This window comes from Podarcis liolepis, assembly GCF_965112155.1.
Source record: "Podarcis liolepis genome assembly, chromosome: 17".
NCBI classification, from domain to species: Eukaryota; Metazoa; Chordata; class Lepidosauria; order Squamata; family Lacertidae; genus Podarcis; species Podarcis liolepis.
In genome coordinates, this window is record NC_139571.1 from 35951937 (window position 1) to 35966685 (window position 14749).

The window sequence follows — 14749 nt, forward strand, 5'->3', positions numbered from 1 at the left end:
CAGGAAAGAGAATTCAGAGGTGGAGATGGTTTACCATAAGCTTTATTCTCCTTTGTTTTGGAACTGCCGTGCCAGCTGTCAGCCAGAAAGACCAGACTTCTAAAACTGGCAATACAACTAGGCTCCAACAAACGCCATTCTACGCAGCCTAGCAAAATATCATTAATCTCTTATTATAATACGATTTTAATTTTCCTTCGCGTAATACAAATGTGTTCATGTAAAATCAAATGGAAATCATTTTTAAACAGAAACAATGTCTTTAAGTTTAAAATGCCACATGACCTCAAATTTCTTTTGAAAATAAAGCCATTGCACGTTATCATGGTAAGATCCTGCTGGCGAGCAACAGCTGAATCCTATTGACATTTTCAATACAATTAAATATTGCTGAAGGGAACCCATCCCCCTCAACATTGTACTTTGCTACTTAATATGTATAAGTCTTCAGGGAAAAGCTTGATCTGCTTTTTAAAACAGCAGGGTCCAAGATTGTGAATACAGTCAGTGGCTCATACCTGTTTTGCGGGTTTCATGATAGTTACAGCTGCATCCATAACTGCGAGCAGCTTTTGCCTCAAAATAAACATTAATAGTGCAATTCTGTACACGCCAAATTAAAAGCCAGCCCTGTTGAGTTAATCACAGACAGGTGGGTGTACTTTGCACTTCCTAAAGAGCAAAATTTCAATTTACCTGGTGGGACTTACTTCTGATGACAGGATTCTGTTAGTACTCTTTCCCACTGCTGGCATGAAGGATAACCTTGCTCCTGACATCACAGTTATCTCGGAACCGACTTATCTTTTCTGTCTTGTGCATGGTAGTTTCATAAGAACGAATATAGTATTGTTTTTAGCAAAAGTTAAGTAACATACCACTAAATTAGCTGTGGATCTTTGGTACCCTGGCATTCGAAACTGCCTTTTCAGCGGGAGTCTTTCATCTTCTGAAGATAAGGCTATAAATGATATTTTCAGCACCTGAAACATTAGCATAGATTTATCAATCAAAACATAGCATAAGCCTTCTTCAAAGTGGCTGGAATATGTCCCTTGCAGTTTACCAGTTTCACAACATGACTGGGCATGAAATATTTGTTTTTCTAACAAAGGTCTGTATGCATTTAGCAGCAGCAATAACAGACAGGAATTCAACTGGTGAAGCTTAGCACAATATTGCAGCTCTATGCCCGGAAGAAGATTCGGCAGTTAAAAATGTCTGCCTGTTACCAGCAATTATAATCCATCTCCCCTCCCCGCCTGTGAATGTAACTTTACAAGCATTTCCTCAGTAAAATTACCTCCGTATGAACCCAGGAGCCAATAAATTCAGTACTTAATTACAATTCAAAACTAAATAAACTAACAGTTTCATTGATAGATTAACAAATCACTTCAGCAAAACCAGATTAAAACTAAAGCAAATTCGGTTTGAGTAATAACATACTCTTATTACAGATATAAGAGATTGAGTTGGACCAGCATTGAGTTGGATGGGGTTTTAGCACAGCTTTTTCTAGTTAGTCACTTTATCCTGCCCAAGGCAAACCTAAATTGACTTACAACCAGCCAAACAGACAACACAGATATATTGACACAAGAGGAAAAACATGAAAAATATCCTGCGTACTTCTAAAATGGCCACAGATAGTTAAAGGCCAAAGGATAGAGGGAGTGAAATTTGCCTGGCGCCTAAAGATCCACTAAGCTGGTCTCAGTTCCCACAAAGGAGGAGCCACCACAAAGCAGGCCAACTCCATCTGCGTTTACTCGGGAGCAAGCCCTGTTGCGGCGAAGGCGGTTTACTCCCTAGTAAGGGTTGCAGTCATCGGGTCTTGCTGCAAACAAGCTACGTGGTGCCGGGGCTTGGAGGAGCGTCAGGATTAGGGCCTCGCGACTCCATCTGCGCTTGTCTGGGGATTAAAGGGCCTGATCCTCGCAACGGGACTTCTAAATGCCGGAGCCGCGCCCAGCCGCTACCCCACCCACTGGGACTCTTGCGCGGGGGATAAAAGCTTCTCCGCGCTTCTTCTCCGTTACTGCTTTCCCCCGCTCTTTTATTCTTTCTGTGCTCGCCTTTGTTTCTCGCGCTGCTCCTGCGCGCTTTTTCCGCGCGTTATGGGGCGCGCTACGCTCCAGGCTGCGCTGCTGCTGCTCTTCGCTACTGCGACTGGGTGGGGTTTGCTCCCCAACAAAGGTGAGAGTGGGGTCGTGGGCTATATATATATATATGTATAAATTTTCTGTTTTGCAATTTAAAAAACTCATTTGACATCTTTAAAATACCAATGACTTCCCTTTTTCTCTTTCCATGGTTCATTTTACGCACCACAAATCCCTGCATATTTTACAAAAACTATTCCATTCGGTATTCCATTATTGCATCCATCACAACTTGTTTACATTGTTGAATTTATCTTGAGGCTGCCAGCGTTTTCAGCTGTACACAATGATTTCCCATACATTCAATAAACGTTTTCCAGTCTTCTTTAAACATATATTCTTATAGTTCTCTTATTCTGTGTTGCCTCTGCAAGTTGTGCATATTCTGTCAACTTAAGTTGCCATTCTTTGGTTGGGACCTCGTTTTCCATTCTGATGCTAACAAAACACAGGCGCAGTAGTAGCATACATAACCTTTTTTTGTCACCTTGTGGTAGTGGAATTTCAGTCTGAATTATCCCCAACAGAAAGGACTCTGGTTTTTTGGGGGGATGATATGCCTCTCTCCTCTCAAGCTGGCATTGCTTTCGGGTTTTTGTTTTTTTACACAGTAGTCTTTAATCTCCTTAGTTTGCAGCTCTAGGCTTCTCTGGAAGGACCAGTGGGATATAAATTTAATAAACAAATGAAACCACATGGTAGTTCAAGGGATACTTATTGGGGAAGTGAGGCTAAATGAAATGAGTAATGTGTGTGTATAAATAATTTTGCTTTGTATCCTTCATTTTGTGATGTTTGAATGACTTTATTGTACACTATCATGCTTTTTAAAAAAAAACAAGTTGGCTTTTTAAAGAGTCTTGCAAAAAAACAAACTATGGATGGTATCAAAATGAGTTCAGCTGCTACAAGGGCTTTTTTCCTGTGCAGTAGGGGTTCCTTCCTGTGTGCTGCCCCCTCCCCCATGAACCCATTTTGGAGGTCCCCCCCCTTCAATCTAGCAGATTTGGGGTGGGGGGAGTTAGGGTGGAGAGGACAGAGAGTGACTATATCCTATTTGCCTTGTACAGATGGAAACGTTTGCAGTATCTCTCAGCAAGCTGTCTGTGGAGATAAGTGCATTCCTTTGACGTGGCTTTGTAATGGAGAGCAAGACTGCCCTGATGGTTCGGATGAGCATTGTGGTAAGCCTTCCAGAGCCTTCAAATGGCTGAGAGTCCATTTGGAAGACCAAGGTTCAGTGCCGGATTTACATATAAGCTAAACAAGCTATAGCCCCACTCTCTTGGGGGGGCCCAAAAAAATTAAAGGGAAAAAACTGGATGTACATTTCCAAAATATAAGATAAAAAACAAAATAAAACCTACATACAGCAACAGTGTTTTGTGTTGTGTAGGCTCCTATTTGTTATGTACAAATGACTTTAGATACCTATTAGGTCCATAAATTACCATATAGCATGTATTCAACACAAAAAACAGTGACAATTTGTTGTTGACAAAGGACAGCTGGACATATAAAGGGCCCCATTACCTTCAGTAGCTTAGGGCCCCATCAAACCTAAATCTGGGCCTGCCAAGGTTGGATACCAAGGCTTCTGATAAACATTTTGAGATGGACTTTTAATAGTTTGTTGTTTCCTGGGACAGCTGAAACTGTTTTCCCTAGTCACTTCAATGGTTAAGCTAATGTCTTTCCAAGATAACTTGTGTATCCATGGTTTTTTTTAGTAAACTGCTTTCTGAAAACATTAATCAAGCGGTGTATAAATTTCATGAAATAATTTTATTACGCATGCCAAGTCCTTTAAACTGTAGCATCTCTGCGGTGGACGTTGATTTCAAAGCAACTTCCCAGGCTACTAAAGTCCTCCTTGGCAACTACCCTAAAGGCAACATTCTTTTAAAAGGTCCTCACGGCCTAGGACCCTTGTACCTACGGGACCCCCTCTCCCGGTATGCCCCACGGAGAGCCTCAAGGTCCATAAATAGCAACACCCTAGTGGTCCCGGGCCCTAAGGAAGTTAGATTAGCTTCAACCAGAACCCAGGGCCTTTTCAACTCTGGCCCCGACTTGGTGGAACGCTCTGCCTCATGAGACCAGGGCCCTGCAGGATCTGATTTCTTTCCGCAGGGCCTGTAAGACAGAGCTGTTCCACCTGGCCTTTGGCTTGGAGCCAATTTGATTCCCTCCCTCTTTCTTTTTTCTTTTCCTTCTCCTCCTGCGGTGAGGCTACATTTTAATATTTTAATGTTGCAATATTTTAATGTTGCGTTTTAATTTTGTTTTTAAGTTGTAATCATTCAACTTGTTTTTATTATTGCTTGTAAGCCGCTCTGAGCCCGGAGGGCGGGGTATAAATACAAATTATTATTATTAAAAGGGGAGAGTACCTAACCACTCCAGCTAAGTATAGTGTTAAATCAAGCTAAATAACTTTTATCGTTCAGACGAAGGATGTCGTGGTGATCCGAATGCATGGCAGTGCAAAGATGGAAGCTGCGTTTCTGCTACTTGGCTTTGTGATGGCGTCAGTGATTGCATGGATGGCTCAGATGAAGAGAATTGTGGTACGCTCAAAACCATTTTTCAACATTTCCCGGGTATTTTGCTTCTCCGGCTTTCTCTGTGGTGCAGTGCAACTGATGCCCCTTGCATTTATCTCCTCCATCTCTTGACTGAGTGAAGAGTTTGCTGTAGGCAACCCCCAGTGCAGAAGCTGTTGAAGCAGAGGCCAGCTTAAAGTCCAATATAAATTTTTCCTTACACTAAGAGAGGCTGGGCAATCCTTGTTCTCAACACGGATGGAGCTGGTCTTTCAGCCGAGCCCTGCTTCTTAGCTGCTGGCAGATGAGGGAAGGAATAACCTCATCCCTAGTAGGAAGGCAAAATGCTGAAGGGAGTACTATCATCTGGGCTTCTGCTGGTACAATGGTACAAACCTTGGTACTCAAACACCTTGGTACTCAAACAACTTGGAACCCAAACATTGCAAACCCGGAAGTAAGTGTTCCTGTTTGCTAACTTTTTTCGGAAGCCAAACATGCTTCGTTTTGACTGTTACACTTCTGATTTGAGTGCCACACTTCCATTTTGCATGCCACATTTCCATTTTGAGTGTTACGCTGAGGTCTGTCTGTTTTTGCTATTTTGCGTTTTTGTGGCTCTTTTTGTGTGTGACTCTGTGGAACCCAATTCAGCTACTGATTGATTGATTGATTGTGTGACTGCAGTACATTTATTGCTTTCATTTTATGGATCAACAGTCTCGTTAGTAAAATTCTGAAGAAGTGTGCATGCACACGAAAGCTCTTACCAATAACATACTTAGTTGGTCTCTAAGGTGCTACTGGAAGGAATTTTTTAATTTTGTTTCGACTACAGCAGGCCAAGACAGCTACCTACCTATAACTAGTAAAATTCATGTTAAATTTCTGTTTTAGGGGTTGTTTTTAAAAGTCTGGAACGGATTAATCCATTTTGCATTACTTTCTATTGGAAAGTGCAACTTGGTTTTGGAACGCTTGGGTTTTGGAACGGACTTCCAGAACAGATTAAGTTTGAGAGCCAAGGTACCACTGCACTTTCTGCAGTGTTCAGCCTAGATTCTGCTGCAGGAAGAGGTGGTTGCCTTATTTTCCCAGTTACTAATAATACCAGCTTCTGAATCTCAAGGCAGTTGAATGTTTTGTCCCTTCATTGTAGCTGGTAAGCCCTTTGGAAACTACATGAGGTATATTATGTTATAACGCTGGGGCAAGGTGAAGGTAAATACAGAGAATCCTTTTTATCCAAAAGGGCAGCATTGGCACTTAGGGTGGGTCAAGCTGCCTGCATGCGAGGGACAAGGAGTCCCTTAGCAAGAAAATAAGTCCTCATCTCTAAAACTTTCCTATGAACAGTTCAGCAGTCTTAAATTCCACATGTCTCTGAGAAACTCTTCTTACCTGAACTTTGAACATGTGGTGCCTTTGGTCCACCTATAACCCAGTTCCCCTTGCTCTCAAGGTCTTGTGGAGAGATCTTTTCTTAGTCTGTAGACTTTAACTGGAGGTTCTGGGAACTGAACACAAGTCCTTATGCACTCACAATGCATATTACTTAAGCATGGTATTCCAGACTGTTATGTACTGAAGTTCTCACCCTGGGCCAGCAGGGGATACTGTAGATAGTTATGCAAATAAGGGATTGGATCGAAAGTGATGTTCAGTGATTGGATAGTTTTAGAAAATTGTTACAGTTACGTTGTACTGGAGCTCTATATAAGCAGGCTGACTGAACCCTTCAGTCCAGTTCTGTTCTGGCCTGTAAATAAACAAGAGCTGTTTGAAGAATCACTGTGTCGTCTGATATGTTCACCCACAACTTAACACAGACATTTGTCTGCTGTTGAAGGATGGGGTAGTTTCCAACCTAGACCTTCACATAGCCTTCCTCCTAGTGGATTGAGCTTGGAGCACCTTACAGTGTTGACCACATGAATGAAGGATTAGAAGGGCAAGTCATTCATTCTGTTGCTCCAATATCATTGCAGTTTGTGGAGACAAAGTTCCATGTCGAGGAAATAAGCAATGCATTGATCCATGGAAAGTATGTGATCAGCATAAAGATTGTGAAGATGGTTCTGATGAAGCAAACTGTCCCCCGAAAAACTGCTTGGCTGGACAGTGGCAGTGCAAGAACAGGGTGTGCGTTATGGAGGACTGGAAGTGCAATGGCATAGACAACTGCGGTGACCGCTCGGATGAAGATGGTTGTGGTAAGCAGCTTGGCCTCCTTTCAGAGGCATATAGGTGTCCATCCAGTTGCATAGCTGTCAAGTGTCCCTTATTTGAAGGGACATTCCCTTATTCCAGCGCCATGTCCCGCTGCTGTCCCTTATTGATGGATGTCCCTTAAATGTCCCTTAAATTATGTCCCTTAAATTTCAAAGGAAGCAGCTCCTTTCCCTCCCTCCCTGCCGGCCAGGGAGGAGGGAGGCTCCAACTGTGTTGTTTGGCTGTGTTGCTCACTCAATAAGAAGTCGAAGAATGACTGGGGGGTGGAGCTTGCATGCCTTGTGTGTGGCTAGTTAATGCAAGCTGAGGGGTTTTTTGAATGCTGGACGCCATTTTGTTGCACGTGCTGCTGCAAACTTTGCAGTGCAAAGCCAGGTTGGGAAGCCATCTTAAGTTGAGGCTGCATAGGCCTTGTGGTGCATGTGATTCAGATTCTGTTCAGTTGAACCTCTGGTTACAAAGTTGGTTGGACAGTGTTCTCGAAGCTACCAGCATGAGTTTGACCAGACTGCAGGAGGACAGGAAGACTGGAGTGCCTGGAACAGGTGAGGCTGCAGGTCCCTTATTTTGGCTGCTGGTCCCTTATTTTCAAGGCTACTGGTCCCTTATTTTCAAATCTGTAAGTTGACAGCTATGCAGTTGTGAAAATGCATCTTAAAAAGTTGCGCTTGAGACTTCCTGTAGTTGCCCTCTGAAGACATATCAGGAAGAGATTATCAGGCTGCAACTTTCAGTAGATGGTTTGGATAAAGTTTGTTTAAAAGTAAAAAAACTATTTGGGCAGTAGTTTTTCTAAAACTGCTTCCAAAGATTTGGAACCTGCAAGTTTTCAAGTAACTTCCCCTTCCCCCCCTCACACAGGATTCAATTTTGCTGGGAAGTATTTGACAGAGCTGGTTTAAGGTCTTCTGCTACTGTATGTTGAAGATGAGGGAACTCAGTTTAATAAGATGCTGCATAGCACACTGCTGGTATATATGGGTGTGGCCAGGATTTTTGGGGGCAGGGCTTCTGTTGGGGGCAGAACCAATGTGATTGCTCAGTTAAGTATTTCTATTTTACTTGATTGGGGGGGTACAGCTGCCCCCCCGACTCACCTTGGCTACGCCCATGCTGGTATATTTTAATTTTTAAAAACTTGTTGCATCTTGTCCAAACTGAGCTTCAGACTTTGGCTGCGGTGGACATGTGTTTGAAAACTAAGGATTCTGTTTTCTTCAGAATTAGACTTTTTCAGATGCATAAACTTGTATGGTGCTAACTTAAGATGTATTTTATTGGGTGCTACCCTAATATTCTAGCAAAGTTGATTACACCATGTATTCAATACCAATATCTGGAGCTGGCATCAGACAGCTTTGTCTTAGAAAAGGCCAAATTAAAACATCACTCTTCACATATCCAGTGCTGAAACTGTTCAAAGGCTTAATCAGTATCTTGAACCTGCCTTATAAAGCATTTCTTATAAAGCATACCTGAAGGAGCATCTTTACCCCCATCATTCTGCACGAAAACTGAGGTCCAGTGCCAAGGGCCTTCTGGTGGGTCCCTCACTGCGAGAAGCCAGGGAACCAGGCAGAGGGCCTTCTCGGTAGTGGCACCCGCCCTGTGGAACGCCCTCCCATCAGATGTCAAGGAAATAAACAACTACCTGACTTTTAGAAGACATCTGAAGGCAGCCCTGTTTAGGGAAGCTTTTAACGTTTAATAGACTATTGTATTTTAATACTTTGTTGGAAGCCACCTAGAGTGGCTGGGGAAATTATTATATTATTATTTCCATTGGCTGTGTAACAAACTGGACTACAATGGTAGTAGATACACTCAGGCAATGTGTAAATATTCTAGGAAATGGAATAGGGCGCACAATACATTAGATGTCTTGAACTGGTTGCTGACACATTTAACCTTGTGCATAAATCTAACTAATTTACAGCCTACTGCCCAGAAGGAATGATCCATTGTGATAAAGGGAAATGCATTATGGAATCTCTAATGTGCAACGAAGTGAAAGACTGTTTAGATGGCACCGATGAACCCAGCACCTGCGGTAATTAATTGTTTACACTCGTATAGTAAATAATTAAGAGTGTTCTAGTCAGCTGTTAGAGGGTGTCAGCTCTGTTTAACTCTTGTTCTATGCATCTAGGTAAGAACTGCACTCTGAACAATGGAGGCTGCATGCAGAATTGCACTGAGACTCATTGGGGTGCGAGGTGTTCGTGTGGTCCTGGTTGGAATCTTCAGGCCAATGGTCAAGACTGTGCAGGTATATGTAAAATAAAACAGGCGCTCACTATTTAGAACTGGAGAAAGTTCTCTAAACTGCAAGTCGTGACCATTCATATATCCTGGGACACTATAACAATCTTCAACCTTTTCTGACCAAAGACCCATTTTTATCCCAGATACACATTTGAGGACCTGATTTTTTAAATCATTTTTTGTATGGTGGTAGTGCTGCTTTTGAAATATGCCATAGAGCAGACTGCGACTCTCAGTAGTTGGTCCTAACCCACCAGCTTGAATACCAATTGGCTAGAAGAGCTTTCCAAGTTGGCTTGAATACTGCTTTTCACAAGGAGGTCTTGGGATGCCGACACCCAAGCTGTCCAAGTAAGGAAATCGATGATCAGCATCAAAATAGACCTTGATGTCGCCACAGATTCAGAGTTCTGACCTATAAAGTCCTACATGGCTGGGGTCCAAGACATCTGAAAGACTGAAATCCCACATACGAACTTGCCCAGGTTTTGAGATGTTCAGGGGAGGCCCTTCTCTTGGTCCCACCATTCTCACAGGCGCTCTTGGTTGTGAATGTGGGAGAGGGCCTTCTCGGTGGTTGCTCCCAGACTCTGGACTCCCTCCCTAGAGAAGCCAGACCGGCTGGCTCCTTGTCCTTCCGCCAGCAGATGAAGACCTACTTTTTCCAACAGGCTTTTGGGAATTGGCTACTCTTAATGAATTGACTGGTACTGTTTCTATTGTAATTATTTGTATGTTTCAAACAGATTCTATGTAAGTGTGTGTGTAGTTAAATTGTTTTTAATGGCTGCCTTTCTGTTTTTAGCAATTCTTGTTCATATCCGTAGGCCACCTTGAGTCCTGCAAGTGGAAAAAGTGGTTTAAATAAATGCAAGTGGTTTAAATAGGGACGCGGGTGGCGCTGTGGGTAAAACATCAGCGCCTAGGATTTGCCGATCGTCAGGTCGGCGGTTCGAATCCCCGCGGTGGGGTGCGCTCCCGTCGTTTGGTCCCAGCGCTTGCCCACCTAGCAGTTCGAAAGCACCCCTGGGTGCAAGTAGATAAATAGGGACCGCTTACTAGCGGGAAGGTAAACGGCGTTTCCGTGTGCTGCGCTGGCTCGCCAGATGCAGCTTGTCACGCTGGCCACGTGACCCGGAAGTGTCTTCGGACAGCGCTGGCCCCTGGCCTCTTAAGTGAGATGGGCGCACAACCCCAGAGTTGGACACGACTGGCCCATACGGGCAGGGGTAACCTTTACCTTACCTTTTACCTTTAAGTGGTTTAAATAAATATATAGTAATCATATAGATAGATAGATAGATAGATAAGCTAGTAGTACTTCATGGCTATAGCAGCCCTTCCTAGACTACAGGAACTTATGTACATTACACTGACTCTGCTTGTTCGTTGCAGATGTTGATGAGTGTTCAATGGCTTACGGTCCTTGTAGCCAGTTGTGCAAGAACACAGTAGGTTCTTTTACCTGCGACTGTGTCCATGGGTACTGGCTCTCCAACGGAACTACTTGTAGGACTGCAGGTAGGCCCTCAGTTACATGGAGCATGAATTCCAGCTCTGAGTGCTGATTTGCAGGGAGATGGAGACATGGGAAGCACAAGACTGCCTAGCTTGGCAAAAGTTGGTACGCTTGTAATTTCTTTTGTAGAGGTAATGCTCAGGTTTCTGGCAAATAGAGGGGAATTGAGCTCTTGTGGGCAAGTTAACCGCATGTTCTCAACAGACAATCTGTGAGGTTAGAATACAAAAAGCAACAAAAAGTTAGGATTGCATGTCTTAGTTTGGGTATGTGCAGTGCAACTAAGCAGAGATATTTAACAGATGTCTCCCATAAAGGACAACTCTAGTAAGTAAGGCTATTGGCTACAGCTTGAATATCTTCTTACTGGCTAGATTTTCTATAGCTCAACAGCTAATAATGAGCAGGATTGCATTCTGGGACAAGGCCTAATAATGAAAAATCTCCTCCAGATGGTGCTACAAAAATACTTCTGGCTGTTGGTCGTGATCTTGCTGTCCTGGATGTAAAAACTCATGAACTGAAAACTCTAATGTCTATAAGGGCGTCGCCCAGCTCTGTTGCCTACGACTCATTAAGGAAAGCCTATTATTGGGTTGATGAAGGAAGAAAGCTTCATATCTATTTACCAGGAAAAAATGAGATGCTTCTGTATCCAGGTAAAGCTGTTGATATACTTGCTGTAACTGCATCCTTATCTATAGAAAGCTCCTAATATACTTGCAGTTACTAAGTCATTGGCCAAATACTACAGCATCCCATTGTGTCCTTGGAAGCCTGTGGCAAGGCTTCTCGGCAGTGATCTTTAAAAGTACACTGAGAGCTGGTGCAATATAGTGGGTGGTGCTGGACTGGAAAAATGATGCTAACAGGGTGAGCTTCTGACCAGTTGTTCACTTGGCCTGAGGTTTAAAGTAGGTGAAGAAGGACAGAACAACATGCAACACATGCCATAGGCGCATAAGTAGTAATTGCTGTTTAAATGTAAATGCAACAAATAACATCACTTAAAGCACTTGGACATAATTTTAATAAGTGGCCTGAATCCTGAAAGCAGGTGCTTATTTTCTTAGCAGCTGGACAGAATATTCCTTGCATATATAAAAAGACTAGATATTATGAGCTGAAAACATGGTGGCGTAGACTCTATTCTTCCTTGGTTGGACACTACATTCTACTTTTGGAGTAACAATCTAGGTGGGTTTGCCTGTTAGGAAAGGTAATAACAGGAAGAATTAAAGGAACTATTGGAAACTCAAGGCAGTAGAGATATAAGATGGTCAGAGCCCCGCCGAACTTGAAGCATGGGAAGCCCCAATAAAAATTTATAATTTGGCGGAATATTTGGACTATATGATATGTATTTTTATAATTTGGAATATTTAATGTGATTTGATTGAATTGTTAAAATGGAAAATTTTAATAAAAATTGTTTTAAAAATAAATAAATAGGTGGGTTTGCCTTTTATGGACAAGACAAACCCTTGCATCATCGTTGCTTACTCCTGTTTGAGCTCCCAACATGATTTGTAATTCCAGACAGGGATTGGCTGTGAAAGCAATATATTCAGCTATTAGTGGGTTACATGGGAATCCTAAGTGGAGTGGCATGGCAAATTAAAATACAGCACAAAAGCAGCACGGGGATTTGTTAAGTTTCCTGTTCATGCTCCCAAGCAGAGTTTTAAACTTCCTCTTACAGGAGTTTGTTTCTGGAGAAGTGCTTCCAAATTAGTGGTCTGGGAACCTCTGGGGGGTCCGGGGAACACACCCAGGGGGTCCTCCATGGCCCCATCCCTTGCCTCACCCCTAACTATTTTTTTGTCATTTTTGCATGGCAATACCACAGATTTTATGGTCTTCAGCATTTTTTTCAATATAAAGTCATACCTTGGTTGCCGAACGCCTTGGAACTCGTACGTTTTGGCTCCCGAACGATCGAAAATTTTTGGAAGCCAAACGCTCCTGCAGCCAATCGGAAGCTGTGTCTTGGTTTTCGAATGGTTCTGGGGTTGAACGGACTCCTGGAACACATTCTGTTCGAGAACCAAGGTACGACTGTATTGGCCAAAATCAGTTTTGAAATGACACTGCGGTAACGATTTTGACGCGGCAATACACAGCAATATAATACTTCTCGCTCGAGGGAGAGGCTAGCCGATTTCAAGGCACTACGGATATCGCACAATGATCTCTGCTGATAACGCTGCGGATCTGAGCTGCCTTCCCTCATCCTAAAGGAGAACAGGGCAGCTGATTGCCCTCACTTCAAGGCACCACGGCACTACCTTCCCCTGGCACTGAGGTGGAGCAGCTTTTCTCAGTCAGCAGGAAAGCAGCAGCAGCCACAGTAGACGTGCATCTCCGCTGGCTGCCACTGCTGGCTGGATAGTTCACACAATAAATAAGTCAGAAATTAAATCCTTATAACAAAAGGGAAAAAAAGCTATGTAAAATTGCAAATATTATTTTTTTTGCTCTCCAGCGCCATCTGGTGTTATATGCTTAATGCATTCAAAACATTGTTTTTTGACTAATGTAGCTGAGTCCCAAGATCCCAAGGGTTATGAAACTACTGAGCTTCTATAAATGTTTCTCTCCTAGATGCTGGCAGTGTCAACAGTATATCTGTAGACTGGTTCACAGGGCAGTTATATTGGACCAGCAGTGCCCCTGGCGCCATCTTTGCTGGCCTGAGTGATGGCAGAGGCTACGTGAAGATCCTGGAGAAGAACGTGTTGCCAGAACAACTCGTTACGTTTCCAGAAAAAAGGTAAACATTCCTTGCTTCACTGCTGTGACTTGGAATCTGTCTGGAATAGCCTGGCTTGAAGTCTCTATTGCTTTACTAGGGATGGGCGCATGTTAAGGGTGAAATCTGAAAGGCTGCTTCCTTTTAGATGACCCACTGCATCTCTTAAGATACAATACTGCAGTTTCCTATTCTACCATAGGCAAACCATAGCCAAGTCAGCCACAGAGCTCCAGGAAGCGGATTTCCCAAATGGATGTTGTGGGTAGAAAAATGAGTGTCTGTAGAAGAAACATGGAGGTGGGTGGTGGTGGAGGTAACTAGAAAATCTGGTAGCAAATTAATGCCCTGTCCGTAGCTATACATGTTCCATTCTTAGTTTGGATATGCAATAAAGCATCTGTTGATTATGTGGATCCCAAATAAGTTTTGCTTGTATCCAAGGCATTTTGAATATTGAATCTAAATGGGCAAAGGTGAGTAATGCGTTTATAGTGACACTTCCAGGAGTGTAGCAGAATTGCCCCTAGATAATTCAATAGGATGAGAGCGTTTAGGACAGTGTTTCCCCAACTTGGGTCTCCAGCTGTTCTTGGACTACAACTCTCATCATCCCTAGCTGGCAGGACCGGTGGTCAGGGATGATGGGAACGGTAGTCCAAAAGCTGTTGGAAACCCAAGTTGGGGAAACACTGGTTTAAGGGCTTGAGTGGATTTATATGCAAGGTACGGAGAATGAAGGTGTTCTTCAGCTGGAATATTTTGGAGCTAGCACTTAGCCCTGGGACATATAAAGATGCCTCTGAGAGTGCATAAAGATCTCCTTTGCCCTCTCAACACAATTACCAGTCAAATACCTACGAGTACTTGCATGTAATCCCCACTCACTGAAGCCTGCGTCCCTTGTGTTGCAACTTCTGTGATGAAAGGCAGGCCTTGCGTGACTGAAAACACACAACATGGTCCAAATTGAGGTCCTGTATATGAGCTGGCTGTAGCCAGCATAAGTCTGTGGCAGAAAGGAATTCTGGAACTTGGAAAGCTTAGTCACAGCACTGATGTATCAAGGCACTTCATGATCTGTTCAGGTGTTAACTTGGAAGAAAATGTTCCTTGTGGGTGGAAATAGTGAGATGTGTGACATGCTATGCTCTTAAGCATGCCAAAGAGTAAAGGTAAAGGTAAAGGGACCCCTGACCATTAGGTCCAGTTGTGACCGACTCTGGGGTTGTGGCGCTCATCTCGCTTTATTGGCCGAGGGAGCCGGCGT

At 43.3% G+C, this 14749-nt stretch overlaps 1 protein-coding gene and 1 long non-coding RNA gene across 2 annotated transcripts in view; one reads left to right on the forward strand and one right to left on the reverse strand.

Annotated features, from left to right (window-relative positions):
* Positions 1-6223, reverse strand: part of LOC310696497 — an 18674-nt gene extending 12451 nt beyond the window's left edge. Inside the window, exons 1-2 of the long non-coding RNA XR_014520571.1 lie at positions 6113-6223; positions 879-983 (exon numbers count right to left, since the gene is read on the reverse strand). This is a non-coding gene — a long non-coding RNA (uncharacterized lncRNA). The remainder of the gene's footprint in view (positions 1-878; positions 984-6112) is intronic.
* Positions 1481-14749, forward strand: part of LOC310696310 (low-density lipoprotein receptor-related protein 2-like) — a 50004-nt gene continuing 36735 nt past the window's right edge. The window contains exons 1-9 of the mRNA XM_083481619.1: positions 1481-2199; positions 3236-3349; positions 4616-4735; positions 6700-6924; positions 8880-8993; positions 9093-9212; positions 10604-10729; positions 11180-11386; positions 13332-13500. Coding sequence (XP_083337745.1) covers positions 2121-2199; positions 3236-3349; positions 4616-4735; positions 6700-6924; positions 8880-8993; positions 9093-9212; positions 10604-10729; positions 11180-11386; positions 13332-13500 — 1274 coding nt within the window. The 5' untranslated portion in view covers positions 1481-2120. The remainder of the gene's footprint in view (positions 2200-3235; positions 3350-4615; positions 4736-6699; positions 6925-8879; positions 8994-9092; positions 9213-10603; positions 10730-11179; positions 11387-13331; positions 13501-14749) is intronic.